Below are 27909 nucleotides of genomic sequence, written 5' to 3' on the forward strand. Positions count from 1 at the left end.
GGGAAACGTACCACTCGTTGTAGGAGAGGGATCAAAAGGAGTAGAGGTAGGGACCAATAGACTGAGGCCAGCTCATTGGCAGAAGACAAGATTAACCCAGTTCCTAAAGCAGCGGCAGCACTTATACAGTATTGTAGAATTCCCTCTCTGGAGAAAGTCACAAAGCCTGCGTGACTGCAACTCTGTATTTTGAAAAACTACATGAAACATCTAGGAACTGGGGCTGCTTCCTGTTCTAATACAATATAAACTAATGGTCATTTATGAGTTTGTGTTGTGTTTTTAATGACTTTTTAATGATGTTTTCTGTAAGCCCTTTTCAGCTCAAAAAGCAGCCTATAAAATTTAAATGTAGATAAAACCCTTTTGAAAGTCTCCAGGTCGGATATCGCCAGACTCATTTTTTCTTCTTCTACTGTAGAGTTGTTCTAACAATTAAAAAAACCTGAACCTAAATATTCCACTCTTTGCAGCACTGTTAGCCAATGTAATTAAGAGATCACCATACAGTGGTGCCTCGACTTACCAATTTAATCCGTTCCGAAGGCACCTTCGTAAGTTGAAAAACGCCATTGGAAACGCGATTTCCCATAGGAATGCATTGAAAACGAAAAAATTCGTAAGTTGAAAAATCCCTATCTAAAATCGCCGCAGTTTTTTTTCTGGATGTCGAGACATCCGTAAGAGCACGACCATTACCCCCCATTCGTAAGTAAAAAAAATCGGTTGTCGAGTCGTTCGTAAGTCGAGGTACCACTGTATTGCCCTATCTTTCCCAGCGCCTGACACCATTGTCCTTCACAAGAAATTGTGCAGTTAAGTGTGGTGGCACTGGGGTTATGGAACTCTCCACCTAACGAAACCAAGACAGTATAACAAATAATGAGCTCCAGGCACCAATCTAAGAATTAAGTACAGTATTTGAGCGAGGCAGCCTTCTTATGAAAATGATTTGTTGTTTTCATAAGCTTCTTGTCAGATGACCCATTTTTGAATTATCTTTCTTTAATGTATTCTACTTTGATTTTATTTGTTATTTTGTTTGGGTTTTCATTGAGATTCTGCGCATAGATATATTTCAATATGAATTTGTGCTATAGAAATGAATAAATAATAATAATAATAATAATAATAATAATAATAATAATAATAATAAGTGGGGACTAAACATATGAGAAAACTATCAAATGCAAGAAGGTAGCTCTACAGAAAAACCATACACTTCTTTAAAATTCATTACGAGTTTCAAACACAATTGAAAAATAGACCAAACCAGCTAGAACTCTACATTTTAGTGTTCATCTTTGCACAGTTGCTGAATACAGAGGAGCACCGGTGACCATCCTTGTCTTCTGGTGATTGCACTCCAGCCAGGCCCCAAAAATCCATTCAGAGAATCTAGGTATATGTTCATATTCATTGACAAATGGTTATCCTCAAAACACATTGGAAAGACATAGACATCAGCCTTCCCAGCTTTCCAACGAGCAATTGCCATGTCAGACAGACAGAGGTGGGTTTTTTTTTTAAAGGGAAAACTATACCCACACATCCTGCCACTGTTTCAAGTATCTTCTCTCCAAGTATCTTTACATCAGAAAACCTGGACTGCCCAAGACTATGCACTGTGGTCTTGTTAAGCAGCGTAGACCTACCCAGTTACATTTTGTGAGCCTCCTGCTTACTGTGCTGACAGTGCTTTTAGCCTTTAACCTACTCCCTCTCTTGCTCTAATGCAATCTGCCTTTGGGCTGTGGCCACATGAATTGGCAAATGCATCCAAGACAGGGGTTGCCAACAGGCAGCCTCAAAACAGCATCCAGCATGCCAAGAGAATTCGGCCAGCTTCTGCAAGTTCTGCCTTTGCAGTAGATGCCTTGGTTTGATGTCACCAGCAGACAAGTACATATACCAGTGGCAGCAGTAGCCAAGGTGGTGGTGGTGGTGGTGGAGGATATGGACTGAAGAGGAAGTCAAAGCATTTCCATCCTACCTAAACAGCCTCGGTCCAGTATACCTGAAGGAGCACCTCCACCCCCATCATTCTGCCCAGACACTGAGGTCCATCACCGAGGGCCTTCTGGCGGTTCCCTCGCTGCAAGAAGCCAAGTTACAGGGAACCAGGCAGAGGGCCTTCTTGGTAGTGGCACCTGCCCTGTGGAACGCCCTCCCATCAGATGTCAAAGAGAAAAACAGCTACCAGACTTTTAGAAGATATCCAAAGGCAGCCCTGTTTAGGGAAGCTTTTAATGTTTAATATATTATTGTATTTTAATATCCTTCTGGAAGCTGCCCAGAGTGGCTGGGGAAACCCAGCCAAATGGGCGGGGTATGAATAATAAATTATTATTATTATTATTATTATTATTATTATTATTATTATTATTACTACTGAAGCTGATTACATCAGCAATGACTCCCTACATCCCCTCTTTCCTAAGGCATCCCCCTTTCTCCTTCCTTCTCTCCCCCCTCTGTCTAATTTTGTGCTGTTGCCCAACCTATTGTTAATTGCATTAAAACTGTATGGGAATTGACATTACACTCAACATTCATTTTTCCCCCTTTAATGAAGCAGTGCTTCATATATCTCACATATACCAAACAATAACTGGTTGTGATACATTAATTCATTGTAGGGGATCACATTGAAAAAGAGACCAATAACTGCACTTCAGAACACACGGTAGAGGCTGGGTTCTGCTGCTAACTTGGAATTCAGATTCCTCCTTCCTACCGGTACTTCAGCAGTGCAGGGCAGCCCTCTAGGAATATAAAATATTTGCCCATCTGTAGTAAACATGCTGGTTGATGGCTTTTGATAGCCCATTCTGCCTACAGTAGTCCCAAACCAGCCATTGTTTGCAAGTTGTCACATACCCCTTCTTAGGGATCAAACCTAAGTATAGCAGTACCTCGGAAGTCGAACAGAATCCGTTCTGGAAGTCCGTTCGACTTTCCAAACATTTGGAAACCAAGGCCTGGCTTCCGATTGGCTGCAGGAAGCTCCTGCAGCCAATCAGAAGCCCCAGAAGCCCCATTGGACGTTCAGCTTCCAAAGAACGTTCGGAAACTGAACACTCACTTCCGGGTTTGCAGCATTTGGGAGCCAAAACGGACAAGTACCAAGGGGTACTAAATTACCCAGGCTTGACTTAAGGTGGAATAAAGCACACCAGATCCAAACTCTATTCAGGAGTGGGGTTGCTGCCAGATGAGCTGCCCTAAGCTTGGCAGAGGGAAACCAAGCCTTTTTTTTTTAAAGAGTATTGCCCAGTGTCTAATGAATCCCAGTTGGCAAACTCTCCCCTGTGAAACAGATAGTTGGCAAAGTTTACATATACTCTGCAAAGTTTACATTTCAATTCTAGCTGTTGCTTTAAAAGCTGGCTAAAAATATTTTAAATAAATATAAATGATATATTCTACCCCTTTTGAAACAGATTATCTTCAGTAACTATTTGTAATAGCACTGGTGCTGATGATGTTATCTACTGGAGCTGAAAGGGAGTAGCAGAGGTTGCCTTGAAAATGTGACCTGGGTGCACACTCTAATGAAATGTGTTGTGCATGCCTATGAATGCAACCCTAACATAGGATGCATATGACATCCTTCAAAATGCTTTCACTATCCTTTTGTTCATAATCGGGGTAAAGGTAAAGGTAAAGGGACCCCTGACCATTAGGTCCAGTCGTGACCGACTCTGGGGTTGCGCGCTCATCTCGCATTATTGGCCGAGGGAGCCGGCGTATAGCTTCCAGGTCATGTGGCCAGCATGGCAAAGCCGCTTCTGGCAAACCAGAGCAGCACATGGAAACGCCGTTTACCTTCCCGCTGTAGCGGTTCCTATTTATCTACTTGCATTTTGACATGCTTTCGAACTGCTAGGTTGGCAGGAGCTGGGACCAAGCAACGGGAGCTCACCCCGTCACAGGGATTCGAACCGCCGACCTTCTGATCAGCAAGCCCTAGGCTCAGTGGTTTAACCACAGCGCCACCTGGGTCCCTTCATAATCGGGGACCAAGTAATAACTGCATTTCGGGGCAGGGAGTGGTTTCCCCTTTGACTGGCTACTGACATGACACACAAACACACACACACATTCTCCTCCTCCCAGCATTCTGTGGCTTAGATTTATTTGCTTGGATCAGTCAGAGAAACTGGTCTGTTTTGTACCTGTTCCCATCTGAAGGCAGCCCTGTTTAGGGAAGCTTTTAATGTCTGGTGTTTTATTGTATTTTTAGTAATTTGTTGGAAGCTGCCCAGAGTGGCTGGGGAAACCCAGCCAGATGGATGGGGTATAGAATAATAATAATAATAATAATAATAATAATAATAATAATAATAATAATTCTGGTGGCAGACTAGAATTTAGATTGTGGGGAACCGTTGGTCCTCCAGATGTTGCTGAACTACAATTAGAAGTATCGAATCATAGAATTGTAGAGTTGGAAGAGAACCCGAGCGCCGTCTAGTCCAACCTCTTGCAACTCAGGAATCTTGGCCACAGCCATCCCTGGGTGGGCTTGAAGCACCAACCTCCTGGTTAACAGCCAGATGCACTGACCCATTGCACCACAGTAGGTCTTGTTGGCTGGCTTGTGGGTGAACTAGAAGTGTCATTGCTGAGCGGTCAAAGAACCCCCACAGAACTCTGGCTACATTTTCCCTTAGAAGCAAAAAGTATGTTTCCCCACCAGCAGGAAAGTTAACACCATATGAATGAACATCCTTTCATTTAATCATTTTCATAATGGAAAAAACACATAGGAAAAAAACATGGAGCCATTTAACAAATCACTTGCTTATCTTGTCCTTCCTCCAAAATCTCAGGTGGCACTCAGGGTTTGCACACACATACACTGCCATTGCCTCTGTCTTGTGCTCACAACAACCCTGTGACAAAGACTGGACTGCAGAAAGTTTAACTGGCCCATATTCACCCAATGGTCTTCATGGCTAAGCAAGGATTTGAACCCAGGTCTCCCCAGTGCAACCGATCTACACCTTATGATCCTGAACCTTAGATCAGGGGTTTTGATCAGCCCTGGCTAGAGGTGAGAGGCGTCAAACAATGCCCAAGAAGCTCTAAACAGTGGTGGCATTGGTTCACAGATTTAAGGACAGTAAATTTAACTTCCTTTTCTCATCTTGGAATGTTGAGGTGCAGGGTTGATTCCTCTCTCCCAATTAATGCTTAGAATATATGTAAGACTACCTGTGTGCACCCTAGGAGTGTTGGCCACATAAGCTGGGAAACAGACAGAAGCCACAGCTCTACTGCACACAAGCTACAGAATGCAATCTGTTGTATACTGTATGCACATTTCCAGAGTACAGTAACATTTAGTGACAGTGTCTTCCCAGGGAGCTGGTAGGGGAAGACTCTCTCTCTCTTTCTACTTACTATACAACAAGACTGAAAGACTCGTTATTAGAATATCTGAGAAACTGTGCCTCCCACTCCCACCCCAGAACAAAGCACCCTCATAAAACCAAGGAGTGATGATGGATCTTGGCAAGAGCCGGCTTCTCCCGTCCTGGCTGACAACAGAGCCAAACTGGTTTTCAGCATTCAGCAGGCAGAAGATGGCAGGAGGCATGAACAGCTGAGCCTCAATCACCTTAACAATGACATAGAATGTACAAAAGCAGCAAGCAAAATGTCAGGATGGCTGAGGGAAACTGATTGTCAACGAGCACCATTAAAACTACATACACACACACTCAAGAGAGCAAGAAAGGCCTCAGCTTGAACCCTCCTGCACTCAAGAAATAGTCAAGGGGTGTCTCTTGGGAAACAGGTTGTCCCATCCAACTTTTGCTTTTACATCTATAAATGTATCTATAAATATTTCATTTGCTTCTTTGATATTCACACCAGAGCCGTTTCCTCAGCAAGTCACAAAGGAGGCGAAATGCTTCCAAGTGTTCCCCACCTGCAGATGGAGAGAATGGTAGCATCTCTAGCTAGCAGGTCCCTTTCCTTTGATGTTTTGCTCCATTGCCATCCTCCTCGGTGACATCTCAGCCTAGCCAATGGCTCCCCTCCCGCTTTTGGAATGGCTTGCCTGTCACGCCGGAGCATAGGCTGTGCTAGTCCGAAAATCCACATGGCAGCGCCTTCACAGTGGGGTTGGCTGTCAAAGTGATCAGTGAAGGTCACTCTCTGCTGCTCTGCACCTCCGCTCCGCTGGACAGAGGAAAAAGAAGGACAAAAACGAAGTTATCTTTGTGCTTCGTTGGTGCCAAACCGCATCACAAGTGCTGAGGGATCCTATGTTTGTTGTACCCTGTGAGAGGCAGAAGAAGAAGGTTCCCACAGGTTATTTTGTAGTTGAAACTCAAGTGAAAACCATCATGCGAAATATTACTCTTGTGGTACTCTTGTGGTCCCTTTGAGCCATAAGACCCCAAGGGACCAGCCCCCTGTGGGATTGCATGGAGCTGGTGTGAAGGTATAAATCAAACAGAGGAAGTGGAAGGCATTTTCAGAGGGATCCTTATGCAAGATGGTGTACTTCTGTGACTGCAATGAGTGCACAAATGTTTTGCTTTTATCTGCATGGTTTTGTTTCTTTACGAAGTTTTGTATTAAGACTAAACAGGTAAAATTCACATAAGGCTAAATGAGCAAAACATGACCACTACTACTTCTGCTAACTATTTCCAGCATAATTATTCCATGCGTAAGAGGTTACTGGATCACTTAGGAATACATTCCAAGTGAGCCAAATCTTACATGATAAGAGTCTTTCAGTTCACTTCTAATGATTTCCTAATGAAACAAAAACTAGTCTGCAACAAGAACACTTGAAATCTGAGAAAATCTTTGGTCGTATAACACTTGAACATATTAGAATAGCTTTTACATTATCCCACAAACATGTATGTATTACTACCAGAGAGTAAAATATAACCAAGTGAATGAAAGCAAAATTACTTCACAGGGTCAGAAATTTGAGTGTGTAGAACATGCACATCCTAATTATAAATTGGGAAGAGGACCCACTCTAGATTTCTGATGGATTTTACCTTAGAAAACGCAATGCTAAGTTATTAGTGTACAGTAAAAATAAGAAAAAAGAGGTGTGTGGGAGAAACATACCTTGTGAAACTTTTGTTGTTCATTTAGAGAACGTGAAAGAAACATAAAAAGAGAGAAAAGGAAAGACGTAACTATCAGGAATATCCAAAGCACATCAATAATGGAAAAACACAAGCAAGTAAAGTGATAAGCAATTAAACAGAAATTTACTACAATTAGGAATGGGTTTGCAAAACTAATGGAGGATTTCCCCCCAGCTCCATAAACTGCAAAAATTTACATTTGGTTTTTATGAATGAAGTAATCTACGACAGAATTATATATTTAAAAGCTTGTGCCTACTTTAAGCTAAGACAATAAGACTTGGTGCACGGAGCACAACTTTACTTAGCAGCACTATGCCATGCATGCATTTTAGTTAAGAGAAGTAGACATAAAACAGAAGGCACAGAAGAGCACTACACAAAGTTCACTTTTAAGACCTTGAGCCTATGAATTGGAAGCAAGGGCAAAGTGATACACATTAGGGCAAAGAAACACAACTTCACATGTACAGTGATGGTATCTGAGCTGGCAGCAGGGGCACCATCTGGGGTGGCTATGGGACGCCCCAATTTTTTTTCAAGGAGGGGGCTGTCCCCCTTAATATTCCATGGTGATGTGTGCACACGGTGGGTGGGTGCTGCACTATGTGCTCATGTCACATGCACAAGAAATGTTGGAGAGTATGGTAAGATGTCCCTATTTTCATTGGAGAAATGGTGCAGGGGACATCTCTATTTCTACTGGAGAAATTTTGGAGGTGTGGTCGTGTTGACTTGCCTTCTCTGCTAGTACAGAAACTGCAAACTTCAGTGTGATTTTACTTCCTGTTTGTAAACAGAGAACTATGACAGCAACACCACTTGGTGAAAAGGGCAAATGACTGAGAAGTGGAAGGTTGTATGTCACAGTATCCAACACGGTTTGAGTTGAAATCACAGAAAGCCTTGGGAAGAGAGGGTGCCTTAAATGGCAGGTGTCTCACCAAGCTGACCTTTAAGCCCCAATGCAGAACTGCCTTTTCCCAGCTCTTAAATATGCACATTCTCTTAACATTAGGTCTACCTCTCAGACAGAAAGGGAAAACAAATGCATGTGGCTGGAAATTCACACAATGCATCATTTCTGGGTCTGTGCCTCTTCAGAAAGTTGGTGTCAGATAGGTAGCAAGCTTCAATGCTCCTTCATTTCAGAAACTGCCTGCAAGTAGGAAGCTAGAATGTGCAAAAAAAGGTAAAGTCATCTTTCTTGCTAGCTTTCCAGGGGCAGATGAAAAATGAAAAAGACATTGAAACATGATATTCTCCTTCTGAAATGGTAGTGTAACAGGAAGACTTCGTTGTGTGGTGCTTCCACACATGGACACCAGCACATAGGCATTTTCTGTTGCAGTTCCTAAACTGTGGAATTCCCTTCCTGAAGGTGCACCTGTTGCCTTCACTGTGTAGCTTTCATCATATCTCTTTATTCTGCCCCTTGACACAGGAAATACACATTTTTAGGACCCACCTTGTTTTCTCTGATTGTAAATTGCTTTAACAAGATTTGAATATTGTATTTTTACATTGCTGTACTCCACCATGGAGACCTTATTGTATAGAGTGAGTAAGAAATCCTTTATTCTTATTCCCCCCCCATTATTGTTAATAGCGACAATGAATGCTTGAATGCACAGAGGCATGGCAAAAAGCCCTTCGTCTGCATGCCCTCTAGATGCCCTCCCCCACCTGTCCAATGAAATGATCAAAATACTTCGAAAGAAGGCAGAAACTGGGTTCGCTAATAGGCCAGATTTGTTTTCTGATCTGTTTCTTTCCAGTTGACACATAGGAGTGATACAAATTGAACATTTTTCTTAAAAAGAGAAAAAGAAAGATACACGAGCTGCTTGCATACAGAAGGCTTAGTCAGGCACAGTTTTAGACAGATAATTGGTTCTATTAATTCATTGTGTCTCTTATCAAAAGTTGCTGTCCACCCACCTTCACACATGAAAGGGTGGCAGACCTGTGTTGCCGTGGCTCTCTGGAAGAACAAACGTGGGCATGGGCTTTATGAAGCTCCGTATAGTCATAAAAATATAGCAGCCCTGTAAAGTTCAGCTGTCAAGTTCAGAGACTTACGATTACTCTGGGGCTGAAAAGTGGACTGCAAAATTGCAAATTAACCTCTAATTACTACTCCCTAATGCAGGGGTAGCCATCATGGTTCCTAACAAATCCTTTAAATCAGCAGTCTGCCACCCATTAGCACCCAGCTGACAACAGTGTGGCACTCTAATTCAGTGTTTCCCAAAATTGGATCGCCAACTATTTATGGACTACAATTCTCATCATCCCTGACTGTTGGTCTTGCCAGCTAGGGATGGTGGAAGCTGTAGTCCCAAAACACCTAGAGACCCAAGTTTGGGAAATCCTGCTCTAAATAGTGGGAAACTCAAAGTATGAACTCTTCCTACTCAAAAGTTCTGGCCCCACTTTGAGGTGGGTATGTCCCTTTCAAAAGCAGTTCTGTGAATCCTGACCGGGAGAGCAGAGTAGGTCAAACCATGCACCTTTTATCAAGGAGAAGGAAGAGTGGATGGGGCAAGGATGCAAACCTTATATTTAGCCCTTGCAATCAGATCCCACCAACAGGACAAACCACAAGATAATGGCCTTAGCTTGTTGTTGCCAGATAGCAAAGCGGTTTTCACGGTGAACTTCTGTAAGCGGATGCCCATAAAAAGAATGAAAAAAGAGGCTATTGCAACTGTACTTACTGGCAAGAATGACCATGTCCATTCCCCAAAATATACTCATGATCCAGCCAACCATCACAATCGCTGTGAGGATCTGAATCAGAGCTGCTGCAATGTTCAACCAGAACACACAGCAGATGTGCCTATCGGGGAGGTCGGTCCGAGCTCCACACAACACCGTGAAGGCAGACACAAATGTCCCTGTGGAAAGAAAGAGCATCAGTGAGGATGTGGAAGGAACCAGAAGAGGGTCACATGCATGCCAAACAAAACGAGAACATATCAAACCAACTTCATTTCATTTCATTTCATTTCTTTATAGAAGTATTTACATACCGCTAGTTTGTTTTTTTAAAAAACAACAACAACCACCACAGCAGTTTATAAAAGTGGTACATAAAATCATACCATAAAAACTATACAGAATTGTAGAGTTGGAAGGGATCCCCAAGGGTTATTTAGTCCAACCCTCTGCAATGCAGGAATCTTAACAAGATCATTACATGACAGGTGGCCATCTAGCCTCTGCTTATAAACCTCCAAGGAAGGAGAGCCTGCAACCTCCCAAGGGAGTCCGTTGCACTGTCAGGAAGTTCTTCCTGATGTTTAGTCGGAATCTCCTTTCTTGTAAGTTGAATCCATTGTTTTGGGTCCTACCCTCCAGAGCAGGAGAAAGCAAGCTTTCTACATCTTCCATGTGACAGCCCTTTAGACATTTGAAGCAGAATTTTTAAAGGCAGAATCAAGAATTCAAGACAACCTAAATGACCATGTGTGCAGCCTGGGAGTTTATAAGTGTGTGATGTTGTATTGTGTTTTTACTACTTTTTGTTGGGAGCCACCCAGAGTGGCTGGGGCAACCCACTCAGATGGGCAGCATATAAATTATCCCCTCTTTTCCAGGCTAAACATAACTCCCTTAACTGTTCCCCATAAGGCTTGGTTTCCAGACCCCTGATCAGCTTGGCTATCCTCCTCTAATAGGAAGGCTGGCAGGTGCAAGGAATGGAAAACTCTTTTGCAGGTAAAACTGAATCCCCAAATGCATTTGATCATGTTAATAAAACACAGAGCTCTGTAGTTGTGTTATATGAAGAACTCTTTGTCACTTGGTCACAATCAGTTTTAATGGTAAACCCTTCACAAAGATTAATACTCTGCTGGTAGAAGATACATTTTACAGAAACTTGGTTTTGATCTGATGCATTTGATACAAGTGGTACGAAACATACAAGCTTTTTTCAAAATAAAAAACCTGAAGGAATTTTTGAGAGCACTTTAAACTTCTGGGAAAAGAAAATGGAAAAGCAGGATCAATGGATTGGAAGGGACACCCCTGCCTCCATAAATTTCAGCCATGGCAAACCCATCAAATCCACAGTCTACTGATATCATGAATATCTAAGCATCTTTATTGCTGCTATGACTTTTGGTTATTGTTGTTTTAATTCAACTGTCCTGGAAAAATAATATCAGGAGGCTTCAATCTTCTAGTGCTCATTTCCTAATACAGCAGAGAGGCAGGTGGGTGACCAGGCAGAGGTGAAAGCAGTGTTGGATGTGAAGCTTCAAGCACTTTAATTTTTGGGGAGGTGGATGCTAGTCTCCCAGGCCTCTTGAGAAAGACAACCCACCTAAGAACTCCCACCAGTGAGAGGGGGAAAATTGTGCCACCCCTGCCCATTTAAAATATCTCAAACCTTTTGCAAACTCGAATTAAGTTGCTTTCTTCTATTGTATAATATCTCAAGACACTCCCCCCTCTTTTCCTGCTGTTGCCTTTATTTCCAACTCCCACTTTCTCCAAACTCTCCTCAAGCTAGTTTAGAAGCACTGCAGAGAAAAAGAGTGGGTGGGAGCCGCTGAGGTCGAAGAAAGCAACTCTATATTGAAGCTGGAAGGTGGTAGTGGGAAGAAAAGATTGGGAGACTCTTCTTTTAATGAGACAATATCCTTAAGGGCTTCATTTTCACAAGACTGAACAGCTGTAGAAGCCCAAGGGTGAGATGATCCATTTTATAAGCAGTGCCTGCTTGTATGTGGGGGGAGGGGAGGAGGAGGAAATTAAATTCACTTAATATTTAAATATGAATTTACTTAATTCGCACTTCCCGAAACAATAAGCAAATCAAAACACAGTCGTTCTTTGAATTCCACCCATCTCCCAATTTTACAGTGCAGTACACATAATGCGTACAAATAAATGCACATACTATGGTAAAGTGTGCATAAAAATGCGTGTTTTAGCAGAATATACATATGAATGTGTTAATTGTCAAAAATCGTTTTGCAAAAGAGTTCATATTAGGCAAAATTGAAACATGCACTAAAATGCAGGTGAATTTTCATGAGAAAAACAACAACAAAAAAGCAGACTTTTTAAAGGCAGAATCAGGAATTCAAGACTACCAAGCTTTAAAACTGTGCCCCTAAATGACCATGTGTGCAGCCTGGGAGTTTATAAGTGTGTGATGTCGTATTGTGTTTTTACTACTTTTTGTTGGGAGCCGCCCAGAGTGGCTGGGGCAACCCACTCAGATGGGCAGCATATAAATTATTAACAAAAACAATACTTGAAATTCAGTGATCAGTGAGTGAAGTCAGAGCTGGGCTTGGTACGTGAATTGTTTGGACATCAGGCAACAGGAAACACTGGGGTCCTAAAGAGCCACACCTCCAACCTTTGCGCTTTAGTGCACTTTCCCTGCTTTCATTTCATTTTCAAGTCCTTGAAATCTCCATAGCTTGCTCCTTTTCCTCTATCAAAAAGGATGCATCTTTCCTGTGGTGGGCTCATCTATGACCAGGTAGTTCCTAAAAGTTATTTTTTTGCACAATACATACACAGTAAGTATGGGTGGGGTAAAGAACCCACCAAAAGGCAAATGTGAAAACTTTGCAAGGAGGCTTATCCATGTGTCTCCTGCTATGGAGAAACCAGAAGAGTTGCTGAATAAGTTTTATATTGCAGAAGGCATGGTTCATAGTTTATCTCATGCCCCCCCCCGACAGCAGCCATTTTGTGAATGATGCCCACAGCACTCCATCAAAATTTGAGATATACCTACTGGCCCAAAAATATCGTTGATCCCTGTATATAGAAAGTCAGTATTAAAAAATGTGTCCCATTATTACCAACCTCATAAACAAACATCTGTTTATACCTTGGGGGGGGCAGTCATGGGAAAGTTTAAAAAGATTCATGTTCTTGTTTGGTTCCAATTAGGCAACATACTACTTCACAAATTGAGAGGTTATACCTTTGGAAAAAGAGGTAAATTAGATGCAAAAGGCAACACCTAATTGCTAACGTAGTGGTAGGTGTTACTGAATGACTCAGCCACTGGCAGTGAGCCAACTCTCTGTGTCTTTGACCCAGTGCTGCAGTTTCTACTTGATACCATGTTTGGTTATATTGCTGTTCTAAATGTTCATCTTCTTACTTTCCCACACGGCCACAGCAGGCTAGAATGACAAGAGCTGGTGCAGACTCTTCTGAAAGGCTTCACTCATACAAATAAATGTTCGTTCCCTTCACCTCCACAAACCACAGAGAAGGAAAGGTGATCTTCCACAAGTGTCGCCCTTACACAGCTCATGTTAGTAGACTCCCTCCCAAGAGGAGTTATTTTCTTGGGTATGCTGACTCCAGCTCTAATGAACATTTCAGACACCAGCACCTCAAATGTTAATCTTAGGTTAGCTGATCCAGAGCCAAGCAGGGCATTCTCTCATTCCCACATAATGCTGGAGAGTAGACCTGCAAATGTTTTAGCACTATAATAATAATAATAATAATAATAATAATAATAATAATAATAATAATAGCTTCATAAGCACAGTGGACCGGCCCCCTGCTGAAAAAGTTTGCTGATCCCTGTGTGAGGCACTGACAGAGACACTCCAAAACTGACCATGCTCTTGCAGGGGTCAGGAAACTTTTTCAGCAGGGTGCCAGTCCACTGTCCCTCAGACCTTGTGGGGGGCCGGACTATATTTTGGGAAAAAAATATGAACGAATTCCTATGCCCCACAAATAACGCAGAGATACATTTTTAAATAAAAGGACACATTCTACTCATGTAAAAACATGCTGATTCCCGGACCATCTGCAGGCCGGATTTAGAAGGCGATTGGGCCACATCCGGCCCCCGGGCCTTAGTTTGGGATCCCTTGCTCTTGACTGAAAGTAGTCTATCTGGTGGCTGAAGGTTATTTGCAACAGTTAACTCCTCTTGGTTGGTCCGAGGTTTGTACTCCAAACTATCAGTCAAGGGCTTGACTGGAGTTTGCTCTTTTCAGGGGTTGCTATCAAATCACTTAGGAGGCCTTCATAAATGGCATAGGGCTGTGCATAAGGAAAGCACATCACAAACTGAGTTAAAACATTAATAGCTCAGTCAGCTGAGCATGCGACTTTTAATCTCAGGGTCATGGGTTCAAGCCCCACGTTGGGCAAAAGATTCCTGCATTGCAGGGGGTTGGAATAATGACCACTATGGTACCCTCCAACTCTACAGTTCTATGATTCTATTATCTCTAAGAGTCAGTGCCATAAGAAATGCAGATAAAAAGAAATTATTAAGTGAAGTGGAAAGTGGGGAGGAACCCAAGAAGAAAAAAGTACCCGAAAAGATGTGATGGATTCCAGGTGTTGATACTAAAACCTCTTTCCGGGGGTTTGTTTGATATAAATCTAGGTGTCTTTCTTAAAACAAGATCAGTCAAAACTAAACAGAGCACAGTGGGGTTTTTTTTTTTGAATGGAGCCGTACCTTCTGCCTCTTTGTCTCCTCACACACAAGCTGCCTTGAGTACTTTTAAAAATAAATATGTAATATAAAGGTAAAAGAGAAATGCTAGAAAGAATTAAAATAAATAATCCAAAGTCTGAATGAAGATTTCAGAATTTATGCTTCTCCTGGCTTCATCCCTATGTCCCTTCAAAAAGCAAATATTGATATTGAGTTATTTTGAATTCCCTATTAATATAAGCTGTATAGCAGAAGCCTTTACACTAAATGTCAGAACTGAACATACTGAATACAGGCATCCCCCCCCCCCACTTATGTGCGATTGACTTGTGCAATGATGATCATGTATATGCGTGGCACTGAGGAATGAATGAATAGATAGATAGATAGATAGATAGATAGATAGATAGATAGATAGATAGATAGATCCAAACCAGGAAATAGCAGGAGAATGCTGGAGAGTCATTGTGGCTCACGAGGAGACCCTCCACAGAGCCCAAAGAGGATTTCAGTGAGAGTGGAGGAAGCCTTAAAGACACCAAAGACACAGTAGGGATTTGTTTAAGCTGCTCAGCCTCCCTGCCCAGCAGCTGACGCGCAGGATAGCACAGCAGCAGCAGCCGTTGCTTATCAGCCTCCACCTGCCCCAGAGCTTCAACTCTAGTTGAAGAGAGAGTTGTATGGAGTGAGACAGAGCAGGAGAGCAGGAAAAGAATGAGCATCTAAATAGCCCTGGAGTCAGCAAATTATCCATCCCTGAAAGAAAATGGCACGGAGAGAGATAGTTCTTTGTTGTTGTGGTGGCGGCGATCAGTCTCGAGCGACAATGGAGTGCACCTCCGGGGGTGGAGTCAAACTGCTGTATTAACAGCACTGAAATTACCTCCCTGGGGCACAAGCCTAGGCAGTGTGTATGGAGGTCCTGGGCAGCCCAGACAACAACACCCAGCTTTGGGCCTTGCTGATGTGGTCCAAAGGAAAGCAGAGCAATACTCCAGCTTGGCTGCAGGAGTTGCTGGAAGGAGGCATACAAGACTCCACCCAACCATCTTAGGGACTCCACTCTGGACTTGTGTAGGCTTTGCTCCTTAGTCTTTTCTTCTCCAGTGAGCAGTTGAGCTGCCAAATTTTGTTCTAACTGCAGCTTCCAGGGCAGCCTTGAGGGTAGCCCCACAATGCTACAATATTAAATGCCAATAGAAAACCACATTATTTAAAATAAAATGTTGGTACTGTATGAAAAAGTAGCATGCTGTGTTGTCCAGCAGACTTGGTCACTGCTAATGTGGGGCTGACTGATTACCTCTGTTGAATGGTGACTGAGAATGGAGAAGGCACAGATGCTGTGACCAGATTCCCTCTGAAGCCAAGTCTGTGTCTCTTCCAGAAGTGCCACAAAATATTTCCATTTGAGTTGGATTCCGACAAGTACATTTAACCCGGTAGTACAGGATGGAGTCCCTTTTTCAGCTCCAGGACCACATGGTGATCACATGCCGGGGGTGACCGTGACCAAAGGCCAAAGTGACATGTACAGTTGTACCTTGGTTGACAAACGCCTTGCGACTCAAATGTTTTGGCTCCCGAATGCCGCAAACCCGGAAGTGAGTGTTCTGGTTTGCAAACATTCTTTGGAACCCAAACATCTGACAATGTGGCTTCTGCTGCTTCCAATTGACTGCAGGAGCTTCCTGCAGCCAATTGGAAGCCATGCCTTGGTGTCCAAATGTTTTGGAAGTTGAATGGACTTCCAGAATGGATTCCGTTTGACTTCCAAGGTACCACTGTACTTTTGTTCAGGAGGCTACAGTCCAGCCATGCAAAAAACCCAAACCAGAGGTTTATATATACACACACACAGCCGGGTAAGTAAAATACATTATGGCAGTACAAGGGCACACGATGACAGGAAAAAGCACTTGAACAAGGTGTGGGGCAGGGCCAATGTGAGCTTCCCTAGAGAAGGGCTGCTGCTGGGACAGAGTCCCAAGGGCCAGATAGAAAAGCCTGGAGGGCCATATTCAGCCCCCAACCTTGAGATACCTCACCCCCATGGCAGTGATTTCTAGATGCAATTCTTGATCTTAAAACCTTACTATGTTCTGAGTTTCTTCACTTGAGATAAATCCTGAATCCATGTGGAGGGAGAATTCCAAGTCCAAAAACAAGTATGACCAAGAACTTCCAGCGAAAATATGCGGTCTGGTGACTCTTCCTTTTTTCTAAGTTAGCAAGCAGGGCCGTCTCAAGCACGTCGGGCGCCCTGGCGCCCTGGTGCGGAGATCAATCCAGCGCCCCCGCCCCGCTCTGTTTCTTTCCGCGGCTGGTGGGTGGGCGCAGCGTGCAGCACGGTTTCCGCGCGGCACCACCCAGACTACCCCTAGAGCCGGCCCTGTTAGCAAGGAAAAACATGGGTTAAAAGGAAAATAACAAAGATGTGGGTATTAGGCATGGCCTTGGACTTTTAGAGAGCCCTCACCAGTATGTTGTTAAAGCAAAGCTTCTTCTCCCAAAAGTCAACAGCCCAGCTGGCAGCAACAAAGAAACACAGAAGAATTAATGATAGGAGATCCATTTCCAGAGCATGTAATCTAAAGGATAGTTCCTGTATCTGCTTTTCTGCATGAGAGCAATGCCTTCCCTGAAGCCCCTTTATGGTTATTATCAGCCATCTAAATGTCTCTGTTTTATGAAACTAACAGCCCAGATGACATTCTATGGCTTATAGCCCATCACAGCCACCAGGTCCCAAAATGTCTGTCCTATTACAATTCACTGCTGATAAAGGAGCTTGTTTCTATTTTCTCCCTTTTTATAGCCCACAGACCTCAATAGTTTTCTACTGACAGACATCCCACTACTCTGATTATGAGCACACTGTTTTACGGTTTTGCTCTAATAGCCTACTCGCTTTAAAAACAACCCCACTTACATGCCCCCTTCCATTTAATAATGCTCAAAGCTGCTTCCAAAAATAATGTAAGAGCCATTTTTTTTAAAAAAAAAAAACCTTCCAAAAACGTTAACAAAAAAATAGCAGAGCCAGTAAAAAAAATTGCCAGCAACATTAATATTTAATTTATTATTTGAAATATTTACAGGCCACCTTTCAGAACTGAACTCTACCAAGGTGTAACTGGATGGCATGCTGGAAGGGCTGGGGAAATCAAAAAGCATTCACCTGGCACTGTAGGAACATCAAGTTTGGCACCAGTCAAGCCTCCCTAGGGAGGCATTTTGCATTCAGAGAACCACAGTTGAAAAGGCCTTCTCCCCAGTGATGCACTGTCTAATGTCAGAAGATGGGAGGACTCGGAGGAGTGCTTCCAATGAAGATCTTTGCATCTAGGTTCATGTGGGCAAAGGCAGTCCTAGAAATACTTTATAGATACAGTAAGCATTTAGTTTAAATGGGCCTTTTTCTATGCATTGGACAACCAGCGCAATGCCCCAACCCACCCTGGTTGGGGAAAAGTCAACTCACCAATATAAAGAATATTAATACGTACACACTTTGGATTTATACACACAGGGTGTGATCTATGCTTCCACTGTGCTAGCTTACGTTTAATTTTAGTTTGTGCAGCAAGCCACTTTTGTGTGGACCTTCAGGCCCGGCTCTAGGTAGACCCCCGGTGGCGCAGGGCACCATGGCGCCGGCCCGCCAGAAAGGCGCCGCGAGCTGCGCCCGCCTGCTGGCCGGCCGGTCCGCCGGTCCGCCGCGCAGCTGCGCCTGTGGGAGCCACGCTGCGCCCACCCGCCCACCACGCTGGGAAACGGGGCGGGAGGGCGCCAGAGAGATCGCGCTGTGCCTGCCCGCCCGCCCACCGCTGCACCCACCCGCCCACCGCCCTGGGAAACGGGGCGGGAGGGCGCCGGAGAGATCCGGCGCACCACAGCGGCAGGGGCGTTTAAGACGGCCCTGTGGACCTTCCAAGACCTTCTACATCCCCCATGAAACGTCTCAATCTTTTCATATCTTAGATTCTCTGTCCCCAATATTGGTTTTTTCATCTTTTACAGGGAAGAGTCGGAAAAGAAAGGTGGGCAGATGCATTCTGCTCTTGAACAACTCAGCTCTGGACTTTTGATTCCTAAGAAGTATGAGTAGATGCATTATTTTAAACGCATAAAGACGTTGAGCTTTTTTTTTTTTGCAAAATCGCACACGAAACAGACTTTTAGAGCTATTTTTAATGAAAATCTGCAAAAACGACACTGCCGACATGGGTTGCCATACATCCAGATTTTCCTGGAAATTTTTGTCTCTTTCTGTCCAGACACTGCTCCCAACTGCAGTATTCCGGGTATGTCCAGGAAATTCCAGACGTATGGCAATCCTGATGGCCCGTAAGATATAAATCAGAAAGACTTGGAAGTGAACAACCTCAGACTTGCGGTAATGACTAAGCCTAGGAGATCAACTTTTAGAGGTGAAAATCTCATTGCATTATCTGGGTCACATCAGTTTGATTCTGCAAGATACTAGGAACTGTAGCCCCAGTCCTTCAAATCTGTGTAAAGCATTCATTTATGTTATCAGTACTGTAGTTCCACTGATCTTATGAAGGCTTTTATTTTATGCAAGTACTTTTTAAAAAGTGAAAGTTAATTTCCAAGGTAAAAGGGCATTGGAAAGGGGCATTCTTAGAAAGGATACAGGATCAACATTAAAGTGTAGATTTAAGAAACCGCTCAAAGGCAGAACTTTGTATCTTGGCAAACACATGCTATGTTTGCAGAAATGTCATGCAAACTGGGGATGGGGGCATGCAAGAGAAGATGTTTAATCGTTTCTACACCAGGAAGTTTTTCCTGCACATAACCCCCTCAAATCAGCAACACAAAAAATAAGGCTGGAATTCCTATGTTTCTTCCTATGAAGGATCTGCTATAACGTTGCTTAAATTAATTACCGACAGTGGAATAGGATACTCAAAAATTCCATCTTGCCTACAAAGCTTCCCCGCCCCCAAACCAAAAACCTATACAGTCATACCTCAGTTTAAGTATGCCTCGGTTTGAGTATTTTCAGTTTCAGTACTCCACGGACCTGTCTGGAACGGAATAATCCACTTTCCATTACTTTCAATGGGAAAGTTCGCTTCAGGTTAAGTACGCTTCAGGTTAAGTACGGACTTCCGGAACCAATTACACTCATACCTCGGGTTAAGAACGCTTCAGGATGAGTACTCCGCGGACCTGTCTGGAATGGATTAATCCACTTTCCATTACTTTCAATGGGAAAGTTCGCTTCAGGTTAAGTATAGACTTCCGGAACCAATTGTGTTTGTAAACCGAGGTACCACTGTATATGCAGTCTTTGTAGGAGGTATATCCTGTGCACTGAGAACCGTTTTTCTGCTGGCTATTCCAGTGTTTACCCCATTCCCCCTGAAGAAACACTACACTGGAATATCAGCAGAAATCAACAGAAATTATGGAACCTACACAAACATTATCTTAGAAAAACCCATATATGCACTGTTTTTTTATATATTGTGCCTAAAATGTACTAAAAGCTTTACAGCTTTAGGATCCTGCCCAAGCCACTTGAAAGATAGTAAAACATGAGACTAAGAAAAAAATATTAATGCACAAAAATGCACCCACACATACATACACACATGGGGAAAGTATATGCTTGCTTGTTAGGCAGCCCAGTCTAGAACTAATCCATGCAACATATTCTAATATAAACCAACAAAAAAAGATAACCCATTCTTGTGGATTGTCCTGAACAGAAGATTTACTATTAGGGTTAAGGAAACTCAAGCAAAATAGAGGGGGCAGATGTTTATCAGTTGCTTTCTTTGTTTAAAGCCAGAGGTCATTATAAGCCTGACCTTTAACAGCAGCACCAGACAAACTGTACATATTCATAAATATATCTGGCTTGAATTCCTGGAAGAATTTCAACACTGAATGGAAACTGATTAATGAAAAAATGAAGATATGCTTCGGGATCCATTGTTGGGCATGCTAAAAAGAAAGAAAGAATTGCAGGTATAAGAATGTTCCTTTTGTATGAACATTTAATGGTATACAACTGTTTAGCGGTAAAAACAAATGTCTGGAATAGAAATCCATCTTGCAGGATGCAGAATGAAATACAGATATACAACTTTCATGTACCTGGTTTACTTTCCTTTCATTTGAATGATATACTGTATGCCTTTTTGTGTAATGTGTTTTAATATTTGATATCACTTCTCATTCATTAACCTCTTCATTATCTAAAATATGGAAATTAGACTTACGTCAAAGTTATCAAAAGTAAATGTAGTTTGTGACCCCCTTTGCAGCCTAAAAGAAGAACTATAACCTGGCTAGAAACTCATATGAGTGTCTACAAGGCAAGTGGATTATAAACCTTTTATATCAGCTAAGTTGGGGGTCCTTCTGTCAGTTTCCTCAACTCCCAGCTCACAAATATATTTTTGTATGCAGTTTTGACAAATGTGTACATTTCTGCAAGCAATTTCCCCTAATATAATGCATTTGTGTGTTGTTTTCCACTAATAGGTTCATTTTTTGATCATGTTAACTGGATATACGTTTCCGTGTGCTGCTCTGGTTCGCCAGAAGCGGCTTTGTCATGCTGGCCACATGACCTGGAAGCTATACGGCGGCTCCCTCGGCCAATAATGCGAGATGAGCGCCGCAACCCCAGAGTCGGTCACGACTGGACCTAATGGTCAGGGGTCCCTTTACCTTTACCTTTAACTGGATATATGCATTTTTCTGAACAATGGTCCGTCGGAGAACTGCATCGTAAAATTCGAGTAAGTGTGAATTTGGAAGGATGGTTGCATTTCAGCTCTCACATTGTTTTGGAAAGTTCAGATTTGAGACATTCGCCTTTAAATATGAGCTGAATTGAATTTCTCCTACATCCCTACCTCCCACAGAGTTTGCAACTCATTTCGTACAACCCTTCACCATACACTTTTAATAGCTGCAGTGAAACGTGAATGGAGCTGCAAACGAGGAGCTCTCTACTTGGTTTTCACAAATCAGTCCTAACCCTTGCCCTTTGATAGCTGGCCTTCTTCAATCACTGTTATGCAACTATAACCATTAACACAGGTGATAATATAATAGTTATGCAACACCTGAGCTATAAGATCTTCACAGCACTGTTCTCTACTTTTGTATCAAGATTATCTCTGCTCATGGCCTTCTCTCTTCAAGCCCCACCACCCTCAGCTGTCTGAAGCTCTCCTTGTTCTCTAATGACTCCACACTTTCACTTGGAAAAATTACGTGATGCCCCCTCTTGCTTCTTTTAACTCCCTCCTCAAAGCTTACGCCTTCCATGAAGCCATAACGCAAACTCCTAATACCTACACCCTGTACAGTAATTGTGATTATATATGTATTAACTGAAATAAACACACAGTCTTTTGTTGTTTGTGAGTTGTCTGGTAGCTTTTGTATTGTGTCTGTCAGTTTGCATGCTGTTATTTTAGCTTATAAACCGCCTGGAACACACTGGCAGAACAGTGCTATATACATTTATTCCCCCCCCCCCATTTATATCCTGCCTTTCCTCCAAGGAGCTCAAAGTGGTGCACTTGGTTCTCCCCCAGATAAATGAATGCAACGAAAAGAATATTCGCCAGTGGCAATTCCAGTCTTGAGGCACAAATGTACACCACAACCAGAAGCTGCTGGCTCTTTGCACCACAGCAAGCCAACTTCAGTGTGAGGTGGGCAGCAGCATGGAACCCTAACCCTAACCCAACTAGCTTTTCTTCCTATCCTCCTTCCCTTCGCTTTATTCTTCAGGGCAGCTTTTTTACAACGTTGGCATCATTCACAAGGATTAGATGTGAACCGTTGCTAGGGAACAAGTCCCAACTGTGCCTTTAAAACTCAAATTTTAAACATTGCGTTTAAAATTATTACTTTTTTTCCCTCCAGTAAAATGCTTTGTGTGTGCACATTTATCTAAGCTTCATTTTTATTCTCACTAGACAGGCTGAAGGTTGCATTGACTTTGCAGCCTTCTAGTGAAGGGCCTGGTATTACTTGGGCTATCTGCATGTTGCTGTGCACACCAGTGTCACACACAGCACAGGAACACCCACCAGAATTATAATTAGGGAGGGGGAAAATATTACCCCAACCCCATAATGCTCCATTCGCCCATTCAGTAGGATTCTTGTACAGGTTAAGGAGAATAAAGATTATCTTGAGCGCTTATTTCTTCTTCTTTTTCCCAATCTTCCCCTTTCTTTTTGCAAAAGCATGATGTTCTTTGATCCTCTTCCAGGACTAAACTGTTATGACAATAGGAAGCAGATCTAGAGGGCCAGTGGGGTTGGAGTGTTGGACTAAGACCTGGTAGACCAGGATTCAAATTTCCACTCTGCCATGAAGCTCACGGGGTGACCTTGGGCCAGTCTCTCACTCCCAGCCTAACCTACCCTCCTTGCAGGGTTGTTGTGAAGATAAAATGGGGAGAAAGAGAAAACTTGTGCACACTTTGAGCTCCCTGGAGGAAAGGTGGGATTCAAAGGCAATAAATAAAAAATCTACCAGGGTTTTTGACCTAACAGCCTAGAAACTGGGGCCACGCTCATAAACAAGCAGGGCAGGGATAGAAGGAGTCAAGTAAGACTCCCCTTTCCCTACTTGCTTATGGGTTGCTGTCAATTAATGCCCAAAACAGGCTTTTTTCATTTACAAATATGGACGCATTACCAGTGCTGTCAGTGGGCTCTGTCAGAGCCTTGAAAGGAGACAGTGCAGGAGAGCCAGTGTGGAATATAGCACACTACTCCTAGTGGTTGCCCATCCTAGGCCCCTCCCAGTATTTCAGAAGTGTGGTGGGGAAAGGCAAGAAGAACATGAGGCATAGGTGCAAAGTTCCGGATTGAAAGATCCGGGATCAGCAGCGCCGCGGCACCGGAAGTCACTTCTACGCACTTCCGGAAGGGCGTAGAAGCGACTTCTGGCGCTGCGGACATTCTGGAAATGGGCACAGCGGCATCGGAAGTCACTTCTACGCATGTCCGGAAGTGTGTAGAAGCGACTTCTGGTGCTGCGGACATTTTGGAAATGGGCACAGCGGCATCGGAAGTCGCTTCTACGCATGTCCAGAAGTGCGTAGAAACGACTTCTGGTGCTGGCGCGGCACCAGAAGAACATGGCCGCCGGCAGGAGCTTTGTAATCTGGGGGGAATATGGGGTATTTTGCCATTCGGGACACCTGCGGGAAACGGTAAGAAAATACGGGGGTTTCCCAGGGAAAACGGGGTACTTGGCAGCTATAACATGAGGCCTCTGGTAAGCAGAGTGGGGGTAGGCAACTCCTTAAACTAGAACCACTTCAAAAGAGCAACTGCGGTTCAGCACTGCCCGCCTTATGAGACCCACTTCTGCCATCTTACCTCTGGTGGACAGATCTCATGAACAAACTGGAGCTTGGGCACACTACCATTCTACGCACCTTGATAAGGTCTGCAATAGTCTGCAAATTAAGCCCTTGGGGATTTCGAGCAAAGCATGTGTGCTTTGCATCTCTTGGCTCTAGTGTCTTATGCTCCATTCTACCTGATCAAGCCAAAAACAAAAGTAGTTGGTGTAGCTGCTACCCACAGAGTCAAAACTCTGGAGTAGGTACCTTCTGCATTAAAAACAAACAAACCCCAAGGCAAGAAACTGAGAAAATAATTGCTTATTTTGAAGAATTTATTTTGCTTTCGCTATACAAGAAATGGGCAAAGGCCAAAGGCATAGCACTAAACTCTAACATCCTGACCACTACTCTCCTGCACTTCTTAGATAAAAATATGTACATGTTTGAAACTCTGTTTTTGTAAATATAGCTTCCCAAGACTCATTATTACACCTGGCGGGAGGCTCTACCCTGCCTACTTTATTCATTTATTCTGCAAAAGCCTGTTCACCACCAATTTAAAAGTCAAGATTATGTCCCAGCAGCTAGAGAGTATAAAATAGGAGGTTGTGTACTGCATGGTGACATACAAGTTCATCTGCATCCATTTATATGCTCATGACCTAAAAACAAGATGGACCCCACTTTTCCGCTACATAATTTTTTAAGTTCTAGGGGCCTTGAGGAGAGAACTCAGCCCTGAATAATGACTACTCACACTAATCAGCCTAGCATCTCATGCTAACTCCCCCCCCCAACCCATTTATTTATATGTATTAGAAATACCTAGCATATGGTATATGGTTTTTGCAATACAGATACAGGTGTAGAAGAATCTTGGGTTTCATTTCCTAAGTACGAAAGGTAATGCCTTGGGCTTGCCCTAAAGGAACAAAATTAGATACAGGTGTTTATCAGAAACAACTACCACAAAATGGCAGTTTCTAGCAAGCATGGAAGTTAGGAGTAGATGTGGCCAGCAAACGACTTATCTAGATTTTGAGTTTCTAACTAGATACCATCATTTTCCAATCCTTTATTTGCAGTCCTAAGGGTTTCAAAACCTAAGCTTCTCAGGACACTGTGTTCTATGCAGAATATCTAGCTCATTTGTCTCTCCATCACCAATCCCCATAGCACAAAATTTACTCAGAGTAAATTTCAGCATGCTTAGTGGGGCTTACTCCCTGATAAATGTGTCTAGGATTGCAGCCCCCATCTATTTTAATTTTAAGCGCTGCAGGTACCTGCACTTACCTGGGACCCTCATATGCTACTATATAGATTAATTATCAATAGTAGAAGCCTACTAATCCACCTTCTTTGTAACTCATTACTTGCAACTGGCAGTTTCTACCCACTACCTAGCAAACCTCCTGTCAATCACTGGTAGAAGCCTCATGTTGCTAGGATTTTATTCCCCCACCCAACCTCCTTTACACAAATTATTCTACAGAACACTTCAATGCAAGGTACCTAAAATAATAAAAATTAAGCTCTTCTTGTTAGGTGAAGAATAGAGTAAATTTCGCAGTACATTATTCTTGGATTTCCAAGCTTGGTTACTTGCTCACTTGGAAAACACAACTCACAATCAGGTTCTCTGTTAAGAAGTAGCAGCATACAGTACATTATTTTTTTAATTCCTTCAGCTCAATAAGTAAATAATGTTAATTTAATTTTAATTCAGTTTAATTTATTTTAAAATATTTCTAGGCTGCCTTTCGGGACAATGCAAATCCAAGGTGGCTCACAACCATAAGAATACAAAAAGCATCAAAACCTCTCAAAGTAAAAGCCAATACAGTCAACCAACACTCCCCCACAGCAACAGTAACCATAGTTCAGCTAACAAAAAGAATAAGCCAGCTAGACCAAAATCCTTGAAGCATGGCAGCCTATGGTAGATGCACTGGCAGGGAGTACCAAAGGTGTGAGGCAAAGTAATTCTGCTTCCTTGTGGCCACCAACCTCACAGATACACAAGAAGGGCCTCCATTTTAGACCTCAATGTGCAAGAAACCTGATATGTGTACAAGTGATTCAACAAATAGCTTGAGCCTAAACTGTTTAAGGTGTTAAAGGTTGAAATTGAGCATTTTAAACTGTGCTCAGAAATGCATGGGAAACTACCTATTGCAACTGGTACAAAAGTGTTACCAAAACTGACCTCCTCACTCCCATTATGTCTATGCTGATTGGCAGGGGCTCTCCAGGATTTCTGCCAGAAAGACACTTCCTCCATCACCAGTTACATGATTCTTATAACTTGGGAGATTCAAGAACTGAAACTAGTATTTGAGTATGTACTCTATCACTAAACTATTTTATTGTTTAGTATTCTGTTGAAGGGTCGGAAAGGAATTTTCCTGCATTGGCAGGTTTCACCTTTCCCGTAGCAATACGACACAACTTTGGCAGTGTCAGGCCTTGGGCAGAATTCTTTGGCGATGTTCCTAGAGGGAGGGGCATGAGACGGAGACCTCACTCCCTTTGTGGCAACAAGATCGGGGTATTGGGGGAAGCCTTGACCATGCCAATAGGCGTCATCACTTCCCCCTTCCAGCGGCAGCGAACAGGGGGCAGGCTCTCTCTGCTTGAACATATGTTCTTCAGAGCCAGCCCCGACCCCCATACATGTGGATAACCCCGAAGCCTCCCAGAACCCCGGCTGGGGACTGGGAAGGATAACGCCCAATGCCTGAGCCAAGGTCTCCCTACATCTGAATCTTAATAAAGTTGTGGCCAATTTGAATCCCATAGCACGTTGTCCTGCGTCTTTATTCTGCTCAGGGGGTCGCCTGGGGGTTTGGGGGACTCCGCCTGTCCACGCAAACTAGTGTTTCACATTATGTTTGTCTTAAGACAGGCATCTTCATTATTTAGTAAACGGTAGCTCCAGGAGACTGACCACTTAACAAACTATTGTATCAGAGCTCTCCCCCTCTCTTACATTCCATTCCATATTTCTCAAGACCCAAGTACCGGTACTATTTCCTCCTGTGTTGGGGTCATGTCCAGAACAGATGGCTCTCTAGAATAGGGTTTTCCTGTCCCCCTTTTATGGTCATCATCAATGTGGTAAATTTGCCTCAGCTCCAGATGGAGTTCGCTCTGCCGTTTTCCATTTTTGTAATATTTGAGATTCCTTTCCTCCAATCTTGGTACAGTTTTGTTTTCTTTACGAATGCATACACAAGGAAGTCTGGTTTATGCTAACCACAAGTTTCTGGCTTTCACTGTTATGAAGATAAGGCAGCTGTTAAAAACAGTGTCTGTCTGCAAGGGAATTTTTCCCGTCCGTTGTTTAGTACTTATACTCCAGAGGGGGACCTGAGGGGGACATCACCATGGTAAACAGAATATGTTAAGAATCATAGGAACCAACTCCTAGGGGCCAAGGTCCCTTTGCCCCCCCAATAAAATATTTGAGGGGGGTCAGCCCTCCCCCCCAGGTTCATGGGCATAGCCATTCAAATGGTGTGTGTGTGTGCCCCTTTTTGTGATCAATTATGTGGGGAAGGGCTTACCTGGGTTCCTCCAATATTTTATTCAAGTTGGCACCCTTGGTAAAGGTGCCCCACCATAGTTAAAAGGGCCATTATTTAAAACATAGTTGTGTGTGGTCAAGGGGGGTTTAAAGAACTACGTTTTGGAGCTACGTTTGCTGCATCTCAGCATGAAATGTACACTTTAAACCAGGGGTCCCCAAACTAAGGCCCGGGGGCTGGATGCGGCCCAATCGCCTTCTAAATCCGGCCCGCGGACAGTCCGGGAATCAGCATGTTTTTACATGAGTAGAATGTGTGCTTTTATTTAAAATGCATCTCTGGGTTATTTGTGGGGCATAGGAATTTGTTCATACTTTTTTTCAAAATATAGTCCGGCCCCCCACAAGGTCTGAGGGACAGTGGACC

The 27909-nt window shown here is 43.2% G+C and overlaps 1 protein-coding gene across 4 annotated transcripts in view; it reads right to left on the reverse strand.

The window, feature by feature from the left end:
* Positions 1-4721: 4721 nt before the first annotated feature.
* The window catches only part of STUM (stum, mechanosensory transduction mediator homolog), a 39984-nt gene continuing 16796 nt past the window's right edge, over positions 4722-27909 (reverse strand). For 2 of the 4 annotated variants that reach the window (XM_060272968.2, XM_088666629.1), the window contains exons 2-3: positions 9854-10033; positions 4722-6195 (exon numbers count right to left, since the gene is read on the reverse strand). In XM_060272968.2, the coding sequence (XP_060128951.2) occupies positions 6155-6195; positions 9854-10033 (221 nt within the window). In that variant the 3' untranslated portion in view covers positions 4722-6154. Of the gene's footprint in view, positions 6296-9853; positions 10034-27909 lie in introns of all 4 variants that reach the window. The other 2 variants (XM_088666631.1, XM_088666630.1) reach the window with 2 other exon arrangements.

This window comes from Zootoca vivipara, chromosome 3 (assembly GCF_965207765.1).
Source record: "Zootoca vivipara chromosome 3, rZooViv2.hap1.1, whole genome shotgun sequence".
NCBI classification, from domain to species: Eukaryota; Metazoa; Chordata; class Lepidosauria; order Squamata; family Lacertidae; genus Zootoca; species Zootoca vivipara.